General features: G+C 38.7%; 2 protein-coding genes across 9 annotated transcripts; one reads left to right on the plus strand and one right to left on the minus strand.

Moving 5' to 3' along the window:
- Positions 1 to 168: 168 nt before the first annotated feature.
- Positions 169 to 9,108, minus strand: LOC124219817 (DNA ligase 4). 3 transcript variants are annotated; one of them, XM_046627991.1, is made up of 13 exons: positions 8,972 to 9,108; positions 8,810 to 8,862; positions 3,904 to 4,069; positions 3,662 to 3,819; positions 3,271 to 3,545; positions 2,829 to 3,137; positions 2,447 to 2,753; positions 2,219 to 2,348; positions 1,872 to 2,129; positions 1,512 to 1,706; positions 1,116 to 1,424; positions 802 to 1,044; positions 169 to 714 (listed from the first exon to the last, which is right to left on the minus strand). In XM_046627991.1, the coding sequence occupies exons 3-13, from the start codon at positions 4,063 to 4,065 to the stop codon at positions 352 to 354; spliced, it is 2,709 nt and encodes a 902-aa protein (XP_046483947.1). In that variant the 5' UTR covers positions 4,066 to 4,069; positions 8,810 to 8,862; positions 8,972 to 9,108; the 3' UTR covers positions 169 to 351. The 3 variants fall into 3 exon arrangements, with proteins under 3 accessions (XP_046483947.1, XP_046483932.1, XP_046483941.1); XM_046627976.2 differs by lacking the exons at positions 8,810 to 8,862; positions 8,972 to 9,108 and adding an exon at positions 4,264 to 4,394; XM_046627985.1 differs by lacking the exons at positions 169 to 714; positions 802 to 1,044; positions 1,116 to 1,424; ... (6 more) ...; positions 3,662 to 3,819; positions 3,904 to 4,069 and adding exons at positions 4,312 to 4,668; positions 4,761 to 6,568; positions 7,404 to 7,610; positions 7,793 to 8,234.
- On the plus strand, positions 7,039 to 16,542 carry S1P (membrane-bound transcription factor site-1 protease). Of its 6 annotated transcripts, none has more exons than XM_046627878.2 (13): positions 7,039 to 7,113; positions 9,886 to 10,509; positions 10,801 to 10,932; positions 11,407 to 11,801; positions 11,897 to 12,203; positions 12,441 to 12,595; positions 12,731 to 13,011; positions 13,086 to 13,197; positions 13,436 to 13,694; positions 13,791 to 14,065; positions 14,153 to 14,430; positions 14,559 to 14,856; positions 15,246 to 16,542. In XM_046627878.2, the coding sequence occupies exons 2-13, from the start codon at positions 9,976 to 9,978 to the stop codon at positions 15,619 to 15,621; spliced, it is 3,402 nt and encodes a 1,133-aa protein (XP_046483834.1). In that variant the 5' UTR covers positions 7,039 to 7,113; positions 9,886 to 9,975; the 3' UTR covers positions 15,622 to 16,542. The 6 variants fall into 6 exon arrangements, with proteins under 6 accessions (XP_046483834.1, XP_046483864.1, XP_046483873.1 ...); XM_046627908.2 differs by having other exon boundaries at positions 12,444 to 12,595; XM_046627917.2 differs by having other exon boundaries at positions 15,310 to 15,508.
- The last annotated feature ends 187 nt before the right edge of the window (positions 16,543 to 16,729 follow it).

Genomic DNA, 16,729 nt, shown 5'->3' on the forward strand with positions numbered 1-16,729 from the left:
AGCAGTAATATTTCGAAAGTCTCCGTAGGGAAGATGTTAACCGAGCAAGCTGTCGGCTGTCAGTTCGTTTCACTTCTGACAGCTTCTAGTTTCTCATCCGTCACGGAGAGAACCGAGACCCGAGAAATACGGCATCCGCGGCGACTTGGAACAGCGAGCAAACGCGAATATGGCGTAATCGGTTTATTTCCGTTGTTACACTTTGGCATAACATCGGTAAAGTGTGTAAACAATTTGTATAAAAGTATCACGACTGTTAAAACTTCAGCCGAACACGTCAGCGTTGAAAATCGTGAGGATATTCCATCATGACAAAACGTTCGAGTTAGTATATAATAAATATTACTAAATCTAACAGCTGTTCGTGGTATTTTGGTGGATCGAATACTCGTCCTCTGGGAGCAATTTTCGTTCGCGAAAGCAGTCCGCTATCCATTGCTCGTCGAGAACCTTTGTCGCCGATTCTCCAGCCTCGAGCCTTCTAATTTCTGCAGGAATGTTGCTGTTCTTCAAGGCAAAGATATGAGTCACGTGATTGTCAAGTATACCAGTAACTGTTCCACCCATGAAGCGAAACTCGAGATTTCGTTGTTTATCGCTCGTACAAAAATATCCTACGCTCCCACGAAACACTGAGAACGGTGATGTTTCATGACCAAACAGCTCTCTGTCGATTTCCTTGTACTGGTCGTTTGTCAACTGCGAATCTTTTGCCTGCAAAGCAACACGAAAACGAACTTTTCTTTATGCTTATGGACTTTACCTACACAGGAAATGATAGCTGAATAGTTGATAGTTTACCAATTCTGCAGCTCGTTCCAAAGACCGTTTTAAATCATCTATATTCGTATCTTGCGTATAACTATCATATGTATCATCGAAAACTGTTGACATATGGCTTCTGGTTGACTCAGTAGCAAACAACAGTTCCCATGGGAGCCAAGGCTGGAGGCTTGCAAAGTTTTCTGGTCTTGTAGCACGCAAAAGCCACTCTAATTTAACAACATTGTACTTCTGACCCTGTATCATGTTTTTTACTCTAAGCTGAAAGATTTTTAATTAGTACAATATGCTGATCACTGCAGCAGATCGATGTTGCAATATGATATTCATACCTTGTTAGCATTTCCTACAATAGCGCAAAAAGTCTTTCCGCCAGGATTTTGTACTATACTTCCCCCATGTTCACGCACAATTTTTTCAACGTCCTCCTTGGAGATCTCGTTGTTTCCGTTCACAACACAGATCTCCTTGTCATCTAACAGTCGACTGATACGTGAGACAGCGGTCGTCGGACAAGGATTGTAGTTTATAACTGTGATAGTTCTGTTTTTCGTCTTTCTTGGAGATATTGCTGGAAGATGTTCCATAACATCGTGTTCGGTTACATGACGTTTTGTTAGCTTTTGAATTACTCCAGGACCCTGTAGAGTTGCATCAAACAAATACCAATCGATAACAGAGTTAAACCTTTTTTAATTGTCGTAGTGAAACTTTTCCGATAACTCTACCTTTATAAGTGAGTGGAATTCCTCTGTTGTGCAGCATTCGCGCCAACTCTTCTCATCTCGTCCTCTGATTGCGACAACCCGAGGAAATCTTAAACTGTAACCAGTTGGATAAGAGCTTGACCGCACCAATTCTGTGGCACGTAACTTCAAGACTATAGAATTTTTTGGCTCAATCCACAAATTAGGAGGGTCTTTCTAAAATTACATCATATCCACATGTTTGAGTCTGTTCATGATCAGCCAAAGATCACTAGCCAAAGATATTTTCACAAAGATCGACACATGGAATTTTTTGTATTGAATCTAACATAATCCATTTATATACAATGATGGTAGAAATATCCATGAATAGAGCATTACCTTTGGTCCAACAACATTGTCAGGACATTTCTTAACCCAATGAGGTTTCAATGTCAACAACAATTCTTCGAACGCCTCTACCTTGATTCCAGTTCGCACCGAAGAGACTGCGTGAAACTTGAGGTCATTCATTGTTTCAGGATTTTGAGAAAGCGCCACCGCAACAAGAAAACTGTTAATGCGGCCCCTCATTCTCCCTTCACCGTAATACCCTCCGACAATAACTAAATCCATATCTTCAACAAGGTCAGCAGAATACTGTAAAATATTTTTAAATTTTTATGAAGCTTAGTAGTTTCGTTCATTCTGTATCAGCCCGCATACACTCACTGTGAGGGAGACATTACCTCTGCCTTTATCTTATAGCAATCGCTACCCACACGAACACCTGGTTTGTAAGTGCTGTTACATTTCTTCAGAACAATTCCCTCTTCAAAAGTATCCATACTTTCGTTAAATGCATCCAGTAATTCAACTCTGAATGAAATGTTGGTTCAATCAGTCTACTATCTTTGCAGTTCAATCGTTGCAATTGCTTTTAATTGTCGTTTGAAATATAATATTTGTTTTCATACTTGCTGCTAACTAGTCTCGTTTGGCTTCGGACTAAGACACCCGTTTCCTCGACGAAAGCTTCCTTCAGCACCTTTAGACGTTCCGTTAAAGGTTCGTCAACAAGGAGCTTTTCGTTGTACATGATCACGTCAAAGGCAATAAAGCAGGGCTGGTGTGTGCTCGTCGGTGTCATTTTCTTCACGTCAAAACTCATTCCTTTGGATCCAAATCTCTGGTGAACCTTGTGCCATCCCATCATTTCACCATCCATAATGATGGAGCGGCAAGAAGGGTTCAACAATTTCGCAATTTTACCAGTTAGCAAACCTGGATAAAATCAACAAAACTGAGATCTTGCTGTTTACGGCTATTTAAGGTACACCAAAATGAACCGAGGCTTACCTGAAGATTTAGATTTGCCGTATGCTTCTGTGAAATTATATGCGTTCCTGGAAAAATAGCTGAACTGGCCATCTTTCATGTGCAACTGAAATCTCTCCCCGTCATGCTTTGTCTCCATCAAATATGATTCTTGATTGGTAAAAAATTTACCAACATCATCGATTTTACACCTTTCCAGTAGCATTGGCTTGAACGGGGAGAAAATTTCTATTTGATACTTTATTCCAATGCCTGTGTTCTGCAACTTGTCACATACATCACGGAGGCTCATTGATACGTCAAACAGTTTCACTGCATCTGCATGATAGGCTGAAACAGCAATATTTTTATGGGAACAAGTACATAACTTTCATTAGAGGACCATTGAGAATAAAATTATACTCTCAGTCTAATTCAACATTTTACTTTTATACGTCAAAAAAGTATGTAGACATCGACAAACCATTTAGAATTTTTTTCTGCGAAAGTCCGATTCTCAAATCCTTCAGAAGAATCCGGATCAGCCACTTTTGCTCAACAGCACTTAATTGTTGAATAAGTTGTTGAAATTCTCCATCTTTACTGCTGTTGCTGGCATTTTTCTCAGCAATATTGTCTAGAATCGTATTTACTTGTTCAACAGTCATTGAACTTTCTTGAATTTGAACACGTTTACACAAAATTGAATATGCAATCTCTGCAAAGTCTCCACCGCTTTGCTTTCCAGATATCGGAACTCTGTCAAATAACGAAACGTGTTAAAAACACACTGATACTCTTATGAATTCAAAATAGAAGCATACATCATATTGACATTCATCTTGGATATCGAGGTGAATACAAAGGGAATTTACTTGTAGTGCAGTAATTCCTGAGCATCTTTGCTAGTCTGTCCAAGAGCTAAGACTCGTACATATAACTTTGCCAAAGCTGTCTCTTTCAGACCGTAAGCCCCACGCTCACGATCGTGCTGTGGCAGGAGCAGCCTCAGTATTGGAAAAAATGAAGTGTCCTTGAATGTGACGGAATCCATGTATTCACAAATTTTATTAATTTGTAACAAAACTGTATTTCGTTTATCGATCAAATCACTTACCGCTTCTTTATCTTTCTTTTTCAATTTCTCACTGAATTCGCGACATTGCTTGATCAAATATTCCAAATGGCTAGATTTTGTGGCAGCTTGCGCTTTGGAGATTTCATCGAGAATCATACAAAATTCTATGAATTTAACTTTTGAGGCAAATGTAAGCGTCATCGTCCTGCAAAAAAAATGTTATTTGAAATAGTTTAATTTAAATAATTGCTGAAAGAAATGCGTCAAGTTTTTTTTATTACTGTAGAGCAGCGTAGTTTGTGGATCAGTCCACATCAGATATTGATCGGTACACGATCCAAAATTTTATTAAACTATCTTGAATACAATAAGTACATTGTGACTTTAAGTGATACATACATACACATACAGAACAGAAGGGGGTAGATATGGAAAATCGTTGTGAAATGCTTTGATTGTTCATTTATTTTCTTCTTTATTTCTTATCACATTTTTATAAATAACTCAACACACAACGGATATTTCACACAGTAATGTATTCCTCCAGATACATTCGGGCCAAGTCCTCGTTTCCTGAATCCAAATAAATAAGATGAAGATTGAAAGCAGCCTCTCGTGTCAGGTCCAAAAGATGCGGCTTTTGGGAAACGAGAATAGGCGGAGGTGTTTCCAAAACAAGTTTGTAATGGTGAATGGCCGCCGGCAAAAGACCGAGTTGATGAAAAGCTCGAGCTGTATTGTAGCTAGTTTCGTGTTCACCGCCTTTGCCTCGCATCTGTGAGTATTTCGTCAGAAAGGCAAGAGCTGAAAGGACGGGTTATTTAAGCATCTTTTCAAAGATCGATAAACTGATTTTCTAACTAGTATAAAAAGGATGAACTTATAGCTGCGTGTACCTTGTATAACAAGCTGATTCTTTTGAACAGAAAACCTTTGACAAGCCATTTGCAAAAGTGTAACAGCGATCAATAGTGCCAGGAGCGCACTGGGCTCGACTTTGAACAGAGATACGTAATCATTGAGAGCATACTTGTATGTTCCCGAGACCAGACAGTTGTTGGCATGCAGAAGATGCAGGTATGAAAAACCTTCCACCCTTCCTAATAGCCTCATGATAAACCTATTGTGTCTGCAATCCTCGGCCCTTTGGATAATGATATTCATCAGATTCCATGAATTTGATCTTCTACAAACTCTGACCAATTCTCTGACAATGTTGTATCCATGATACGAATCGTTATTGTGTATGCAAGATATTAAACACAGGAATGTGATGTGAGAACTCTTTTTTTCAAATCTTTTCGACGTCATCGCACCAAAAGCCAATCTTTGAAACAAACCCTGTCTTTTTTTTTTGCAGGCCAGTTGGCACATCTGTAGATATAATGAGAATTCATTCCTTAGACTTGGCTGATTCTCCTCTCTGAAGCACGGAGCATTTTCATCCTCAAAAGTTTCCCCGCGAGATAAGCGATAAAGTTGGAGGGCATCGAGGCGTTGTTTTACTCCTGTGGCTTTGGTCAATGTTATCAACTCAGCTTTTGACCTCAAAGAAACGCAATGTCTTGAAAGTAGAAGCATTCCAGATTGAAAATATTCATTGTAGCGTTTAACTTTCAGGAGTAGTACCGTTCTTTGGTAAACCACTCCAGGATCTAACAGATCCGTTTCTGGATCTTGTTTCAATACTTCTATAGCTTTGTTGAACTGTCCCCTAAGTTTGTAAAGTTTGGCAAGTTCCAGTCTCGCCCCCAAATGTTGAGGCGACAGCTCTCTAACCATCTCATAAGAATTTACAGCTCGCTTCAAATTTTTGCATCCTACCCAACACTCCGCATGTCTCAGCCAAACTGCCGCTAAACTGAAGTTTTTACTCTCGATCAAGGGCTCCAATAGTTGTAGCGCCTTGTGAAATTTCTTTTTACCCATGAAAGCTTCGGCTAAATCTAGAAACAAATCACCTGACACTTCCGGATCTACTTCAGTGAGGAATCTTGGTAAGAAGATATCAGTCCATTTAGTCTCATTCAATTCAACGAGGGTTATCAGGAATTTAGCCTTCAAGTCCATTACAACGTCGTTCGGTAATTCACACGATTCAATAATGGGATTCTCCTTCGTTACACTCCCTTCATCTTCAATTATCGAACTCTGGTCTTTGTAGGTGATTTTAATGGTTGTATATCTTGTCAATATATCCAAGCATTTGTGAAATTGTTTCAGTGCGATTAACAATTCCGTCATCACATTTACCTCCTCGAGGGTGATGAGGTCAGGACATTTGGTGAAAAGTTGATCCATGGCTTCCAAGGCCTGTTCGTTATTGTTCTCTTGCATGAAATGTTTTGCCAAACTCTTTGCATACTTTAGAATATTAGCTCCATCTTCTGGTCCTAAATGATGCAGCAGCTTCATGTAGCCTTTCAAAGCTCCCTTCTTGTCTCCAATTTGATTTTGAAGTTTTGCACGTTGCTTGTATAAATTTATGTCTTTAGGACTGGCTTGTATAGCCTTGGTAAAACATGTTATCGTTTGTCTTATGTTCCCGGACTCCATTGATAATGCAGCTAGTTTAATCCACTGGTCAGCATCTCTTGGGCTCAAATGAGCGGCAATCAGTGCAAATTGCAACGATTTTTCTGGCTGATCATTTTCGTAAATCATTGACAATGTATGAAATGGTTCCGGCGCACTAGGGACTTGTCTGTGAAAATTACATTAAAATTATTTGTTATTCTTACGATTGAATTATTATTTTCACACAGTAAATGTTCAACAGAATCAAATTTAGTTGAGTGACGGTCAGGGATGAAATGATGCAATTTTAGAAAGCTGATTTTATTGTTCGCTTCTATTTCATACGTGAATTTTATGCGTAAATTTATGATAAAGGTTGAATGCGTTAACTAATTGATTTTGAAAACGTAAAGATTATTGACAAGGAAACAAACTGGCATAAGAGGGTTATGAAAAAAATTATTCATATTTATAAAAACAACACAGTCAATAAAAAAACTGACATCAAAATCTCAGTCACCTCTATTCGGACATCATATATTGTCAATAGAAACTGTACTGACTGTTATGTAAGCAATTAGGCCAACATACCAACACAAATGTAAACAATTGTATGACTTTCAAAGACAGTTGTTGAAATAAACAGTCCTGTAAGTATAGACAAGTGGGTAGTCACTTCCTTCTCGAACATCAGGTGACAAACATTGCAAACGTTTAGGCATGTCGATATATGTAAGTTTTGAACAATTTAATTTTTCACAGCAGTTTCAATAATAAGGTTAAACAATAAACAGTGGCATTTACGTAGATTAGTAAATTTGTCAACACTAAAAATTCTCATGTACAAATTGTGATTTCTTCTACATTAAAGAAACGTCTTGGTGAAACGTAGTTTTGAAAAAATATAACTGGTTGCTAAAATTGCATCATTTCATCCCCGACCGTCACATAACTAAATTTGGATCTGTAGAATATCTACACGGTCATGAGCATCAATCTTAAGTAAATATTCAGTCACTTGCCTAATTATTTCCATACACATTTTCGAAGCGAGGGATACTTCGCCTCTAGCAAATCTCAAATTAGCTTCACCCATCAGACCTTGTAAAGCGGTTGGTAAAGTTCGCTTTTTTCTACGGTTTGGTCTTTGTTGTAATGTGTTTGATGTTTTCTGTGCCTTTTTCTGTCCAATTTTTTTACTCGCAACGAGCTCAGTTTCAAAAGCTTTTCTGCAATTTGAGAGTCTTATATCAAACATAGAATAATTCAAGTTGTGGTGTGTACATTGTCGAGACGGTTTACCTGAATGAAAAGATCTAATATCTGAATGCTTCTCAAATCTGAGCTGTTGTTTGATTTTTCATCATTGAGACATTCGAAGTATTGACAAATTTTTCACTTTCAATCCTACCTGTTAGATTCAATATCAGGAATTTCTGTTTCGATTCCTTCATCCATTCTCAAGGAATATTCAGAAAATGTTAGTTCCCCGTTGAGGAATTGCTTTGTTAAGCGGTCCTCCTCGTCTACATGAAACCTATCAGATTCTTCCTGGTCGTCGGTAGATTCGGGGATCAAATTTTCTGTAGAGGTTACCATCGCATCTTTCTGCTCTGAATTTATCATATTATTATCTCCTATTTCCTGAATTTCTAATGCTTCAGCCTCAACAAACTCAGTCATGTCGACGTCCATCCATGTTATGGTATTTTGATCCAATTCTTCTATAATTACTGGTGCCAATGAAGTACCACTCTCCATTATGACATCATTTTCCGAAGTTGAATCATGAGGCTCAACACACATTGGTGTTGACGTTGTCTCGGCCATGTTGACTAACAACAATATTACGTCTGCAACCGAGTACCCGGCCAACAATTTCTTCATCAGTTATCAAATAATGAAAACATGTTATTCGAAATAATAATCGTACCGTGTGAAGGAAAATTCATGATTTTTACAGATATTAGTAGTTATCACAACACTGCAAATAGCATGACGAGTATACGCGAAAGTCATACAGCATTTAACCAATCTGTAATCTAAAGATTTGTCAAACTAGACACTTCGTTAATAGCGAGGACTCAGCTATACTTACCCAATGCTATAACTTTCATATCACGACACAGTATTTTTTTAAATAAGACGGTGAATTATTAAACAGAAAACAAGGCCAAAGACGCGTGGTTCTGTGTTGCCAAATAAAACTTAGAAACACATAACGGGCCTGATTCTAAAGTTTAAACAGTAGCTTTTTGTACACGAAATTAAGTAATCCATCAGCTGCAATACTTGATCGGAGCAATTTGGGGTTATAAAACCCTGCAACCATTTGCCACTTTGACAAATACAAACAGGGCTGTTTGCTATCTCCGTAAAATTCGCTGACTCTGATTTAGGACATGTAATAATATTCAAGCATTTTCACCTTTTTCTCCAGTTATTCCCACGCCAATTCTCGAAACCACAGAGGAATAAGTTCTGTAATCGAGAAGATTAAGGTTAGGTTTAGATCAGAATGAATGATGTCTATGTAATTCTACATAATCACAGAAGATTGTTAAATTTCGAATGTAGACAATATACATACGATATATATGACAAATTGCAACAAATAAAACTTCTAGGATGCTTTCATGGTTGTCATCACCAGGCGTCAAATACCCATGTCAACTCGTCCGCACTCGTCCGCTACTCGTCTGTTAACGGTATTAACTCATTTGTTTATTATCTGTCGCGGTGGAGTGCTGCTATCTGGTGCAGTCTGGTGCAGTTTCGATCATTTTAATCCGGTACATTGTTCGTTATCAATCATTACAGCAACATTGTGCTTTCGATTGAAGTTGATTTGCGTTTGAGTTGTTTATTTATTTGCTTGGTTAATATGCACATTTACAGAAAATAACATCGCAGTTACCATATATCGTTGTATTTCAACACCTCGTTATTACTTTCTGAGAATGTTCGCATTTCGCAAAAATTGAAACATCTTTGATACGTTGAGTATGACGAGAACGATACCAGTAGAAAAAAAGTGAGGTTACGATATGAAGAATATTAAAAATATTAGGGCAAAGATGAGCGTGGTTTAATTCATATTTGATTATTTTTTACTTACCGGAACTCGGACAAAATCATGGTGATCACGATCTAAAAGTCATTAAATCATACTCTGCACGTTTTGCCCGATTCTATCACATATTTATACTGAATACGTTAAACTGACTATTAACACTTCATTGAAAACATATAAATTTATATCGAATATGTTTGTACATATTACGTGATCTATGTAATGTCAGATGAGATTATTATACAAATTGAATCTTAACCGCATATCTCTGAATTTACTCATCTCCAGTATGATAATTGAAAGTCTGGATATGAGAGTATTGCTTTTTCTCATTACATATAATTCAAACTGTTCATGATTATTCTTAATATTTCTCTTGGCATCTCTAGTGCATCTGTTTAAAAATTTGAATTTTCCTTTTTTTCTTCCAGCTGTACAACGGCGACGAAATGTGATATAATTTTTGACAGAAAATAACTATTGCCTTCCGTTGATTATCCCAAACAAGAGGAAGGAGTAGTATGAAGCCACGCACAAATCTTCTACTCGTGCTCCAAGTTTTACTGATTGTGTCGATCGTTCAACCCTTAGAAAATCGTCAAGAACATTCCAAGAAAGAGGAAAGGAAAGAAAATGGTACCAATGATCCCTGCCACGATCAGTTTACTCGATGCAATGGTACGCAGGATGGACAAGAAGTCCGGATCCAATTCTCAAGCCGAGTGGTAAAGAATGAGTACATTGTAGCTTTCAAAGGGTACTATAAACCAGGTACTCGTGAAAGCTATATTGGGGCTGCCTTGAATTCCTCTGGAGTCAGTCACTGGCAGATCTTGTCTAGAGATAATCCTGCTAGTGAATATCCAAGCGATTTTGATGTTGTTCTATTGGAAGAAACTGACAGACGTAATGGACTCAGCGCCCTGAGTGATCATCCTCTGGTTAGAAGAGTCACACCGCAAAGAGTTGTGCATAGAACTTTGAAGTATCTGAACACCACAGAAGATGGGGATATGCCAGAATATAAAAACTTTAAACGAAAAATAAATGGCTATGTAAGTATTGCCAATCATTCTGATTCATAGCTAACAGTAAGTTGCAAGCAATATACCTGTAACACTTTCTCACAACATTAATTGGAACTTTGGTTTTTTGACTGTTGATTGGACAAATTTTTAACTTCTCAGATATAAAATTAAAACAAGAGAATAGTGTTTTTCCTATGCAACACACTGTATTAGAATAAGAGCAGGAATGCTTCCAATTCTCTGAATTTCAATATCAAAGATAAACTTTAATAATATACAGAAATAGAAAAATTCTACACTTCAGTTTATCCATTATAGAACAACCAGTTCTGGCAACCAGCGGCACGTTATGCTAACCGCCGACTTCTACGTGCGATTCCTCGCCAAATCACCGGCATTCTACAAGCGGATGCACTGTGGGGAATGGGTGTCACTGGACATGGTATAAAGGTAGACTTTGATGAATACTTGTTACTAGTTTGTCAAAAAATAAGATACAGACGAACATGGTGTGCATCATCCTTAAACACCATAGGGGGATAAGCAGAGTAAAAATGCCCTTTGTGAATATTTTGACGATATTTTAGGGATAAGTAGGTACTATTAAAATACTAAAAGCGTGAAAGTATAAACTCCAATGGCAATTAGTTTTTGAAAGAACAAAGAGCGGAAACTAAAAGATATAAAATAATTTTTTCCTCAGGATTGACTTGACCGATTCGTTGGAAAGTTCAATATGTTATTGAGGAAGTTGAGAACTTTTACAGTCGCAATGGATAAATTTTTAGCTTAAAAAATTCATGATATTGGTAAAATGCATTTTTACCCGATTTATCCTCCTATGGCTTTTGATTCAAGTCAGGGCAACTTCTCTCTGATTACTTAGCAATATATGTTGATCGATCATGAATTTTGATACGGCAGGTGGCTGTCTTTGACACTGGTTTAGCTGCTACTCATCCACACTTCAAAAAAATTAAGGAACGAACAAATTGGACAAACGAAAAAACTTTAGAAGACGGTCTTGGGCATGGTACGTTTGTGGCTGGTGTAATAGCTTCGGTTTCACGTGACTGTCTAGGCTTTGCACCAGACGCTGAACTACACATATTCAGGGTATTCACTAACGCTCAAGTCTCCTATACATCGTGGTTTCTTGATGCGTTCAACTACGCCATTCTCGCCAAAATAGCTGTCCTCAACCTCAGTATCGGAGGTCCAGATTTTATGGATCACCCTTTTGTTGACAAAGTTTGGGAGTTGACGGCGAATGGTGTGATAATGGTTTCAGCAATCGGGAACGACGGTCCTTTATATGGGTAAAAATTCGTGCATATATTTTTATTGAGGTAAAAAATTTGATGCAGTTATCAAAAATCACCAATGCCAATAATTATCCATTTTATTTACATAGAACACTTAACAATCCAGCAGATCAGATGGATGTTATAGGAGTAGGTGGCATAAACTGGGACGATCAGATTGCAAGGTTTTCGTCACGTGGCATGACAACATGGGAATTACCCTCGGGTTATGGGCGAGTGAAGCCTGATCTAGTCACGTATGGATCAGGAGTGCGAGGGTCCGCATTGCAGAGTGGGTGCCGCACTTTATCCGGCACCTCGGTTGCTAGCCCAGTAGTTGCTGGGGCTGTGGCTCTGCTGGCTAGTGGTTTTTTAACATCAAATTCCGCATCAAGTCAGTCCGGCAATAATCAAAAGGTTAGTTTTCACCGAAATTCTTGAATTATTATTCATGTTGCGTTAATGGTGTTTAAGGACAGTTTCGTAGACCAATGCGTCAATCTTCACTATTCTCCGCACATTCTTATCACCTTTTTTCTTTCGTATGCGCGATAATTCACGTCATATATTTAATAGCTTCTCGTAATTATGTCTTCTTGCTTATTATCAAATAGCGTAACAAGTTCTTTCTCTTATCTCTTTTGTTCCACATAGAAGGTGACCCCTGCGAGCATGAAGCAGGCACTTTTGGGATCAGCGCGACGCCTACCAGGGGTCGGGATGTTCGAACAAGGTGCTGGGCGACTGGACCTTCTTCGAGCTTTCCATTTCCTACGATCATATCGGCCGATGGCTACGCTAAGCCCCAGGTCAATGATAATATTCAATCTAATACAAATTATTGATCAAAATATACGATTTTGTAACAGCTTAGAAATACTCAGACAGATTTATATTGGTTAATTAAATAGTAACGATACCTTATAATAATTTTTGGCGAGTAGTTACATAGATCTCACGGAATGCCAGTACATGTGGCCTTACTGCACCCAAGCGGTTTATCACAGCGGAATGCCGACGATAGTAAACGTTACTATAATAAATGGACTGGGAGTGTCAGGACACGTAACTTCTGTTAAATGGCATCCATACTCGCGCGACGGTAATGGTGATCGCGTTGAGGTCTCCTTGACTCACAGCGACATTCTTTGGCCATGGTCAGGGTGGCTCGCAGTTGCTATAACAGTTCCTGCCTCTGCTAGTGATTGGCAGGGTGTTGCACAAGGTATGGGGATTGTGCAGATGAATTGTTTGTCCAAGTTTCTCTTCGAATCACATATTGCATGCTTCATTTTGCAGGTCGCATATCATTGACTGTAGAATCACCTCCAGGAGACGGTGAACAGGAACCCAGACGATCCGCTGTTGATCTACCGCTGAAGGCAAAAGTTATACCTACACCACCTCGTCAGTAAGTTTTACTAGATAACATGCATTTCTCCTGGCTACGATCCTAGAAATTGAGTAGACAGTTCGGAGTTTTTTTCTTTTTTCCGTAGATTCGTAATGAATATCCTTCTTACTGCCAGTCATCCCTTACTTACCCACTGCTAACATTTCATGCTATCGTGATGAACACTGCTAGTTCGGATTCCGCTTATTAATTATCGTTTCATTTTGTATGGTATAAGAACGTAATCACATTTTAGCAAGAGAATACTGTGGGATCAATTTCACAATCTACGATACCCACCTGGCTATTTTCCAAGAGATGATCTACGAGCAAAGAATGACCCTTTGGACTGGAACGGGGATCACATACATACAAACTTTAAGGATATGTATCAACATTTGCGAAATGCTGGGTATTACTTAGAGGTGTTGGGTTACCCTCTGACCTGCTTTCAAGCCAAGAATTACGGTACTTTGCTTATCGTTGACTCTGAAGAAGAATTCTTTCCTGAAGAGGTGCGCCGAAATCAGCTTGTGCATTGCCTAAAGCATACATTATTTGCACGCAGACGATAGGTATAAAAATCCAAACAAACGAATGTTACAATTCAGGTAGCAAAACTGAAGTTGGACGTCGAAGAGGAGGGATTGTCCGTCGTAGTATTTGCGGATTGGTACAACGTGACAGTGATGCGGAAAGTCAAATTCTATGACGAAAACACACGTCAGTGGTGGGTACCGGATACCGGCGGTGCCAATGTACCTGCTTTGAACGACCTTCTCCACACCAACTGGGGCATAGCCTTTGGCGATGAAGTGCGAGACGGACAGTTCACGCTCGGTCAGCATCCACCAGTCACCTTTTCATCTGGCACAACGCTTGCCAGGTAATTTGAACCTATGTATTTTGCTTGTATTATCACTTGCAATCCAGTGTTACTATTGTTTTTAATTTAACTGTGGACTTTTTCTAGGTTTCCGCAGGACGGGGTAATACTCCATGTAGAATTAAAAGACCAAGGACACGAACTACTGTTGGAAGGTGATGCCAAACAACCCGAGCTCGTCCCGATCCTTGGACTTTTCCAGACTCAAAGTCACAGAGCAACTGATCATCGCTATGATACTATCGGCAATGAGATTTCAAATGACATAGAACAAAATGTACCAAAGAACAGGGAGAAAGATATTGCTGGCAGACTAGTCGTTTATGGCGATTCCAATTGCATCGATGATAGTCACCAACACAAACGTACAATTTTTTAATTCGCACATCGTACATATTTCTGTTGTGACAACTCCATGAGAACCATTATTGTCAGTTGCAAGCGATCCAGCCAGAATGACAGACCGATAGATTAATTTGATTTATTATTGCAGCATGCTTTTGGATGTTGGATGCTATATTGGAATTTGCTACAACTGGACATGTTCCTACCGTGTTTGAAGAGGCGAGTAGGCGTGATAAAAATTCTGTTGACGGGGAACATTGGATGAGTAAAGATCAGGAGGCGACAGAGACACTTTTACCTCAACGGATGGAGGGTAGCCACTTGAGTCGTCATAGTAAAGTTCTTGAGGTCGATGCCGGTGGTGCTGGTGGACGACTACGACCTCTACCAGCGTGCCCAGTAGCGCTACTCGCTGTACCGTATCCGCTCAACGAATCTGTCCCTGCGTGAGTATTTTCTCACAATTTATGCTATAAGCTTTCCACTTTGACGTGGCTACATTTTTTTTTTCCTTATTTTTCGCTTAGAATTATTTATGATACTCAAGTATGTCAAAGAACTTGATGAATTGTTTGCAGCTCAAATCAATTCTGTTCTGAAGAATTTTTCAAAATCTGATTTGATTCTTTTTCGTGATTCCCGTTCCACATTAATGACAAAAAACTGCACTTACAGTAAAACCTCTTGCTAGTTTTGGACAAATGAGCATTCCAATATATGTGAATATCACGAAAATTTATGACCAAGATGCGGATATAAGCGTTTTTAGTGACAAAAAATTAATTCGCGTGAAATCACAGTATATACTAGTCGTCAATTGAATGTACATTTTCAGTAATTTGTACAAGTCTCAGAAGTTACTGTCGGTGGGCGATAGTTTTATCGTGGCTGTTCCTCAGCTCCAAGATTCAGACTCCTCTTGGTCGAGACGACGTGGTGGCAATGTGAACGGTGCAGTGCCGCGTTATTCTGGGGGCAAAAACACCGATTTTGAAGAGATCGATGAGGAGATCAGAGACACTGGATGGTGGACAACTCGAGAACAGTGGAGACTGTTAGCAGGGATCATTGCTCTTGGGGTAGCCATGCTCTGCGCGTTCAGTCGGTGGGGCTGTTGTACGTCGAAACGTCATCCTCGGAGGAAACGAGCAACAGGTAGATTACGCAGAGTGATCCAAGCTATTGCGACACGCAGAGTACCTCAGATGTAGTCAAATTGTTTTTAGCACAGTCCAATACTGACTAAGAAATAAGTTGCCTTCAATTGCTGGATGGAGCTACGTTTGAAAAAACCCCGCTAATTGATTGATCGTTCAGTCATTCCCGCAATTTAATCTAAAGTTCTACTCGGATTAAACTGCGTATTAACAATATACTGCGTACTACCTAGGATGATTTGAACTGATCTTCTATTCATCGTGTAAAAATGTCCCGATCAAATGTAGCAAATGGTGCAATCACTTTTTATATTATTGTACATACGTGCTATGTCTTAGTTGAGTGCCTTGAGGTCCTGAGCACTGTAATGGCACAGTTAGAGAAAGGTGAAACTTTCTATGTACATACGTGAGTTTTCGGAGAAAATCACCATAATTTAAGTTTCAAGAATCTAATATTTCATTCAATAAAATGAAATCGACTAACTTAGCAACGAGGTGGAATAACATTGAAACTATGCACAACTATCGTTGCCAGTGCCTTAAAACACGGTTGAGTGATAGGCAATGAAAATCATATTATTCTATCATTTAGATAAACCAACCAAATAAATATATTTTAATTTACATTTTACCATTTTAGGGATCGGAATATATTAGTACATAGCAAAATTGATTGAGACAGTCTGAGTCTGTTGAAAATAGAGAATTATCAAGAATTCCGGCTCTAAAATTTGAATGCCGTGTACTTATGACCACATTATTCATAGATTTTTTAAACACTTTAAATATCACTTGTAATTCATTCTAGCGAAGTTCTAAGGTAGAATAGTGTTCAGCGAACTTGAATACACAATCTCAGCCTGGGACAAACCTACAATAATAAGCTCGTTATTACCTTACTCGGTCATTCCTATATTGTCAAGCTCGCACACGGTAATCACTATACTATGAAAATATACATGACTTGAGATTGAGATTGAGATTATATGTGAACAGTTATTGTAAAATTATCTTTTCTCCAATCTCGCTGTTCTAGAACGACCTGTGATTTGATTCCTACAACAGAGCTGAAATTAATATTCTTTTACTCTGATCCATGAAGTTAGTGGAATAGTATCATTTCAAATCCTGATTTATTCAATTTAGAAGCTTGAAAATT

The sequence above is a fragment of the Neodiprion pinetum genome, chromosome 1 (assembly GCF_021155775.2).
Source record: "Neodiprion pinetum isolate iyNeoPine1 chromosome 1, iyNeoPine1.2, whole genome shotgun sequence".
Classification (NCBI taxonomy): domain Eukaryota; kingdom Metazoa; phylum Arthropoda; class Insecta; order Hymenoptera; family Diprionidae; genus Neodiprion; species Neodiprion pinetum.

Bases quoted from the DNA above. Each gene is read 5' to 3' on its own strand.
- LOC124219817 (XM_046627976.2), bottom strand. The intron at 2,754-2,828 runs GTAAGCCTCGGT...GATTTTATCCAG, and splicing joins CGGCAAATCTAAATCTTCAG to GTTTGCTAACTGGTAAAATT. The intron at 2,130-2,218 runs GTAATGTCTCCC...AATATTTTACAG, and splicing joins GCTATAAGATAAAGGCAGAG to TATTCTGCTGACCTTGTTGA.
- S1P (XM_046627878.2), top strand. From the start codon at position 9,976: ATGAAGCCACGCACAAATCTTCTACTCGTGCTCCAAGTTTTACTGATT. The intron at 12,204-12,440 runs GTTAGTTTTCAC...TGTTCCACATAG, and splicing joins AGTCCGGCAATAATCAAAAG to AAGGTGACCCCTGCGAGCAT. The intron at 13,198-13,435 runs GTAAGTTTTACT...ATCACATTTTAG, and splicing joins ATACCTACACCACCTCGTCA to CAAGAGAATACTGTGGGATC.